We start from the raw sequence: 7,150 nt of genomic DNA, 5'->3' as shown, positions 1-7,150 counted from the left end.
ATCAGCCGCTCCTCATCGCTTCCGGCCAGGCCCAAGGTTGGGGAGGCTGGCCTGCCTTAAATGTCAACCATTCACCCTTGGCCCGCTCCCTCTGATCCAGGCCTGGCTGAGGGACCCAGGTGAAAGTGCTGGTTTGGAATTCTCCCTTGATGGGACCTGAGCAATCGTCTGTAAAAAGAATGGTTTCCCTTCTGTGGATCTAAGGTGTCCTGCAGCAAGGGAGCTTTTTGCTCACAAGGCAGTCCCCCTCCTGTCCTCTTGTCTAGAGCTCTGGGGGCTGCCTGGGGGGAGCAGGAAGACACAGGGCAAGGGGTGCATCCAGGCTCCACCCTTTGGAGGGCCCCCCGACCCCCATGGCCTCGGCAGAGGGTGGGTAGGCAGGGAGAGCTGGGGCGGTGGGGTAGCACCTGCAGGTGTGGTGGGAGGGATGGGGAGGCAGCTGGGCTGGGGCGAGCAATGAGATGGAGGAGACAAAGCTGTGACTCTGGCGACGGGAGCAGGAAGGATGTGGCCACGGAGGAGTCGGGGTGCTCGTGGCTAGGGCACAATGCCTCTTGGGGGAGGGGGTGGGGGTTCCTGGCATCTTGGGGAGTCTGACTTGGCACAGGGCAGCTAAACCTTCAGAACACAAGCACCAGGGTCATGGGGCCACCGATAATACTTTTCTTCTGGAGACCTGGCCTGCTTATTTAGAGTGGTGGTGAATAATCTGCTTGCTAATGCCGGAGACTCCAGAGACCCAAGTTTGAGCCCTGGGTCAGGAAGATCTCCTGGAGAAGAAAATGGCAACCCATTCCAGTATTCTTGCCTGGAGAATCCCATGGACAGAGGAACATGGCGGGTTATAGTCCATGGGGTCACAAAGGTTCGGACACAACTGAGTGACTGAACACGCACACATACAGAATTGAAAGAGGTTGGCTGTTTTTCCCATGAACTGTGTCTCCTCCCCAGGGACTCCCCAAAAGGAGTTTGCTGTGACCATGAGACCCACAGAAGTCAGTGAGAGGTGCCGGCTCCGGGGATCCTACACCCTCCGGGTTGGGGAGAGTGCCCTGGAGTTGTGGGGCGGCCCTGAGTCGGGCACCCAGCTATATGAATGGCCTTACAGGTTCCTGCGACGCTTTGGGCGGGATAAGGTGAGCAGGGGCTGCCAGGGGTAGGGCAGAGGAAGGATGAACTGTGAGAGAAAAGAGAGTGTCAGGGAGAGGGCCAAGGGGCCCTCAAAGGAAGAGAGAATGGAGGAGGGAGAGAAGGTGAGACGAAGACTGAAGACCGGCAGAAGAAAATCAGCCCAGCCCAGGGGCTGGAGGAGAGAACTGGGGAGGGAGACACGGAGGTGGAGGTGGGGGAAGGAAAGAAGAGGAAGACCTGGCTGGGCGTAGTGGGCGTGTGGAGGTTGAACTCTGCCAGTCTTCATACGCCGATGGATGGAAGGAAGAAGGAAAAAGGAGAGGGGTTTGTTTGTAAGAAAAGACTTGGAGAGGAAGCAGCTTGATGAGAAGGCCAAGCAGCTCCCAGGCTGGAGGGAAGTTGGAGGTGACGTGTTTGTGATTGGAAACTGGGTATAGGAGCAGCTGGCCTCCCATTAATAGGCTTTCTCCCCCACCCAGGTAACCTTTTCCTTCGAGGCTGGCCGGCGCTGTGTCTCAGGAGAGGGCAACTTTGAGTTCGAAACCAGGCAAGGCAATGAGATCTTCCTGGCCCTGGAAGAGGCCATCTCTGCCCAGAAGAACGCCGCCCCTCCTGGGCCCCAGACCCAGCCAGTCCCAGTCCCTGCGGTGCTGCCCCGGCCAGAGAGCCCGTACGCCCGACCCCACGACTCGCTGCCACCACCGTCGCCCACTGTCCCGGTGCCCACGCCCCGGCAGCAGCGCGGACTAGAGGGAGAGTATGCAGTGCCCTTCGATGCAGTGGCCCGGAGCCTGGGGAAGAGCTTGAGGGGCGTCCTGGCTGTTCCTCCCCAGCTCCCAGCTGACCCTCTGTACGACAGCATCGAGGATCACCCGCCCCCACGACCCGACCACATATACGATGAGCCTGAGGGGATGGCCGCCTTGGCCCTGTATGACAGCCCGCAGGAGCCCCGGGGTGAGGCCTGGAGGAGGCAGGCCACAGCTGACAGGGACTCCAGTGGCCTCAAGCATGGCTACATAGTGGGACAGGACTTCGCCGCCTCTGGCTGGCCACAAGGGACTGAGTATGACAATGTTGTACTTAAGAAAGGCCCAAAGTGATGGAGTGTGGAGGAGATGCGATCCCCATGGGACGCCAGTGCTGGAGTCCTGTCCAGATGGGGCCAAAGTTAGAGGCTGGTGAGAAGGAGCTGGAGTGGCAGGCAGGCCTCCTCTTCCAGCTTCTGGTGGTGACTCCTGGCCACCGCATCCCAGGAGCCCTGCTCTGCTCCTTCTTGAACCCTCAGCTTGACCAGTTTAGTCTGGTCCAAGGAATTGTCCCCTTCAGGGCATGTGGCATGAGTCACCATCTGAGGGCAGGAAGAGTGCCTGCAGAGACCGCCCTTCTCCTACTCCTTCTCCACTTCCTCTTCTTTTGCCACCCCCGCCAGCCTAAGTGGAACCTCCGGCATTTAGAGGACAAAAGGATGTCAGCAAATCGCCCTGGTTCCTCGGTCTGTGTGGGCCACCTTTTCAGGGGACAGCCGTGGCCCAGGCATGCAGGAGGATGGCTGCTGCTTTCTGCCAGTTTTGGACTTCTCTGTGGCATTAAACGTTTCAGAAATATTTCTGTGCAACATGAGAGTGTGGGAGGAGGGGATGGGACAGGCACGGCCCTGCTGGGGGTGGATGCTTCAACTGGTCACCACTGACACCACCTCTCCCAGCAGCAGGATCCTCTCTGGGCATCAGCTGGGTCCCCACATCTGGCCACAGATGTAGAGGTCTGCGCAAGTCAAGGCACTCCGGGAAAGATGCTAAACCCATTGCTAGGGTAGGGTCACCACCCCCAAAATAGTGAGGAAGCTGTGTGTGTGTATAAACCTGGAGTGGAAGACAGGCCAGAGTAGAAATGGAACTCATCCCTTGCCTTTCTAAGACTTATCTCTTTGTCTGTAAATTGAGGGAGTTTCTCCATTTGGGCTCTGAGAGCCCTTCCTGTTCTGAAGTTCCGCATTGGCCCTTGTGTTTCTATTGGGTTGGCCCGAAAGTTCCAACCCAGTATTTCCCTGCAGGCTCTGTGCAGTCTCGTTTCATCAAGACCTGCTTTCATGGAAAGGGCTGTCAGCATGTTCCTGCTACTGGCCAACTCAGCCAGTATTACGGGGCACTGTCTGTAAAGCCTCCCTTTGCCTCGTGATGCTTATAGTCTAGAGGTGGGCTGAGATGAGGACACAGATGTCTATCACAAAAGGGGATGTAAGTTTCACAAGAGGAGAACGAAAGCCTGGGAGTCAGGGGAGATAGCTGTTCTCTGGGGGACCAAGAAAGGCTTCGTATCAAACACGGCACTTAAGGTGGCCCTTCAAGGGTGGGAAGGGATATGAAAAGAGGATACTGGTAGAAGAATGTGAATGGAGGCATTGGGGGAGGTATGTACATGCTTAGGAAAGAGTTCTGTAAGAATGGAGGGGAAGGTAGGAGGGAGGTTCAAGAGGGTGGAGACATATGTATGCCTGTCTGCCTGCTAAGTCGCTCAGTCATGTCCAACTCTTTTCGACCCTATGGACTGTGGTCTGCCAGGTTCCTCTCTCCATGGGATTCTCCAGGCAAGAATACTAGAGTGAGTTGGCATTCCCTTCTCCAGGGGGTCTTCCCAACCCAGGGATCAAACCCATGTCTCCTGCATTGCAGGCAGATTCTTTACCACGGAGCCACCTGGGAAGCTTGGACGTATGTACACTTATGGCTGATTCATGTTGATGTGTGGCAGTAACCAACACAATATTGTGAAGCAATTATCCTCCAATTATAAGTAAATAAATAAAAATGGAGGGGACATGGGGCAATCTACTTGAGAAGGCAGATTCTAACCCTGCTGTGCAGGAATTTGTACCTAATTAAAGGGGAAGGAGGAATGACAAGGCTTTATTTTTTAAAACTTATATCTTAAAAAATTTCAAACACACACAAAAGTGGGAGGAGTAGTGTAATAAATCCCCATGAATCCATTAATTACCTTCGAGAATTATCAATACATGGCCATCACACTGACAAGGCTTTTAAGCAGAGAATCCTATAGAGCTCCGTGTTAGGTCAATCAGCTGTCGGGTTACTTGGAAGATAGACTGGTGCCCCAGTGAGCTGAATTGGAAGGGGAAATTCAGAGAGACTGGGGGTCCAAATGCTGTGGAAGAGCCAGGGCTTGCGGATCTTGGAGTCACATTGGATGTGTAACACAGAGAAATGGGGTGTTGTGGAGAGATTTGGGTTTGTGGAAGAAGGTGAGCTGAGTTTCTGACAGTTTTAGGCTAAGATGGCTTGACTCTCTGGAGAAGGGCATGACAACCCACTCCAGTATTCTTGCCTGGAGAATCCCAGGGACAGAGGAACATGGGGTCACAAAGGGTCGGATACGACCGAAGTGACTGAGCACCCATGCACCCACGCATGGGTTTACTCCATCCAGCTAGAGGGGTCCTAGCAGCAGCTGGAAATGGGCTCCAGAGCGGGGAGGGAAGCAAGATAGAGACCAATGGGCTGCCCAGCTTCGCATGTGGGTTGTGGGCACCTTTGATCTCAGCTCATGCTTTTGCCCCCTTTTAAAGGAATTTGAGGCAATGGGTGAGCAGGCTGGAGACAGAGAGGGAAGTCATCCAGGAACCTTGACTCTTGCCTGCACCAAAGGACTAACCCAGCTGTCATCACCTCATCCCAGCCTCAGAAGACACTGGAGGCAGGAGTTTCAGTAGTTACCTCTCCAGGCGAGGGGTGGGAGCTGGGGCCTTCTTAGGCAAGGATGGTGGTCGTGGTTTGGTCCCTAAGTTGTGTCTGCCTCTTACGACCCCATGGACTGTAGCCCGCCAGGCTCCTCTGTCCATGGGATTTCCCAGGCAAGAATTCTGGAGTGAGTTGCCATTTCCTTCTCCTCTCCGACCCAGCGACCCAGCGGTTAAACCCGCGTCTCCTGCGTTGGCAGGCGAATAGTTTACTGACTGAGCCACCAGGGATGTCTCTTTTTCAATTTCCTCCTTTTTCAATTTCCATGAGTACTTGGGACAGACACCCCGGCTCAGCCCAGCAGGGGGCAGTGTTAGCCTGTGGAAAAGGCCACTGGGGGCTTAAACCCTAATCCCATGTGGGGGCTTGGTCCTACAGAAGGGAACTTCAAGATTTACTGCTCAGAAGAATGGGGGGGTAATTGCAAGGATCTGCATTTCAGAGCTGGTCCCTTCAGATCCTCAGAGTCCCTCTTGGAGGACTGTGGACCCAGCCACCAAGAGGTGTGGGGCCCCCAGCTGAAAACTGCTTCTCTCCTGGCCTCTCCCCTCTCTGCTGAGATCCTGGGACTTCGGAGTTTTTCCTTCTGAAGCTAGCTTTGCTTGAAAGGGGAAGTGGTAGACTGGGGCCCTGGGGAAAGATGGGGTGAGAGCTGGTGGGGGCAGGGGAGCAGAGCATTTGGGGAAGTGGGAGGGGCCACAAGAGTCCTGAGAATGCTGACTAAGCCCACGGGGTCTTTCTCAGATGTGACCAGATGGGGTAGGTCCTCCAGAGAGCCGGGTCAGCCCATCCCCAGTGGCACCGTCACCCTGGACTTGGGCCTTGTTCCCTAGTTGCCACCATGGACCAGCCCCGCTCTGCACCTGTGTGGCTCCTGAACAGAGTGGTTGTACAGGAATGGCTTCATGCAGGCGTGAGCCTCAGGGATAAATCTCTGCAAACAGAAACACAGAGGTGAAGCCCTTCTTAAAGTATTTCTCTAGCAGCCTGTTGTCAAAGAGCAAATTCATGGATGAGGAAACGGCCTGGTCCTGAAGGGGACAGGGCAATATAAGACCAAGAGACAGCTCTGTGACAGCTGCCAATACCATGAGATGTTCTGCCGTAACCAAGGCACTTAGAGACTGCTTTTATTTGCTAATTACTATGCAGAGGTGGCATCAGGGCGGGCGAGAATGGCGTCAGGACTGGTGCCCAGCATGGGCTTCCCTGGGGGCTCAATCTGTAAAGAATCCAACCTCGATGCAGGAGGCCCAGGTTCCATCCCTGGGGCTAGGAAGATCCCCTGAAGAAGAAAATGGCAACTCACTCCAGTATTCTTGCCTGGAAATTCCTATGGACAGAGGAACCTGATGGGCTACAGGCTGTATCTGTGGGGTCACAAAGAGTCAGACAGAGAGCCCAGCATACATAGAGATGTATACATAGATAGGTGTAACTGTGTGCGCACACACAAATATTCCATAGCATTCCTGTTTCTTTGTTTTCCTCTTTGCCTCCCTTTTTTCCTCCCCAGAGCATAGGACCAATATGTGGGGTGTGTGTGTGTCTGTGTGTGTGTCTGTGTGTATGCGTGCACTTGTTGACTTCTGGTCCATCCCATAAGCCTGCTCCCAGGCTGTGCTGGGGCGACCAAGGTCCTCTGGTGGATTCCCACCTTGGAGCTTCAGAATAAACCGAGACCCAGATTGTCGAGGCCTCTCTGCTCACTCAGCCTCCTCCCTGCTGGCTGCACTCAAGCTGTTGCTGCCACCACCTTTCAGCCGTGATGCTAACCAGCCTCCTGCCTCATGGGCGCTGATTCAATTAGCCAAGGTGCCCACCTCCTGCCAGGGCCATTTATAAAGTCAGCAGGGGCAGCTGGAGATCTTAGGGAGGGAGGGGTTGGGAAGAGAGGGGAGGGAGATCAGTGAGCTGGGAAGGGAAGATAGAGGTATGAGGGGGATCTGGGAAGGGGAGTCTCATCTGATTAGGCATCAGGTTGGCTTCTCCCCTGGTGGGCTGTATGTTACTGGCCTGCCTCACTCCTCAGCTCCCAGGCCCATCCCATGCCAGCCAGTGCAGAGCAAGACCATCTATCTCCAGGCTCCAGCCAGGCCTGCCTTTTTCCTCTGTGCTCCCTGCCAGCCCTCTTCTTTTCTATTTATTATTATTATTCTACAATGTATTTATTTTTAATTGGAGGATAATTGGTTTACAATGTTGTGTTGGTTTCTGCATACATCAACATGAATCAGCCATGCGTATACATAGGT

General features: G+C 54.4%; 1 protein-coding gene across 1 annotated transcript in view; it reads left to right on the top strand.

The window, feature by feature from the left end:
- The window catches only part of DOK2 (docking protein 2, 56kDa), a 7,229-nt gene extending 4,488 nt beyond the window's left edge, over positions 1-2,741 (top strand). The window contains exons 4-5 of the mRNA XM_010845492.1: positions 915-1,139; positions 1,614-2,741. Coding sequence (XP_010843794.1) covers positions 915-1,139; positions 1,614-2,237 — 849 coding nt within the window. The 3' untranslated portion in view covers positions 2,238-2,741. The remainder of the gene's footprint in view (positions 1-914; positions 1,140-1,613) is intronic.
- Positions 2,742-7,150: the final 4,409 nt, after the last annotated feature.

This window comes from Bison bison, unplaced genomic scaffold, assembly GCF_000754665.1.
Source record: "Bison bison bison isolate TAMUID 2011002044 unplaced genomic scaffold, Bison_UMD1.0 scf7180017864217, whole genome shotgun sequence".
Taxonomy (NCBI): domain Eukaryota; kingdom Metazoa; phylum Chordata; class Mammalia; order Artiodactyla; family Bovidae; genus Bison; species Bison bison.
The sequence above is the reverse complement of the archived record's forward strand: the minus strand, read 5'-3'. Positions and strand labels throughout refer to the sequence as shown.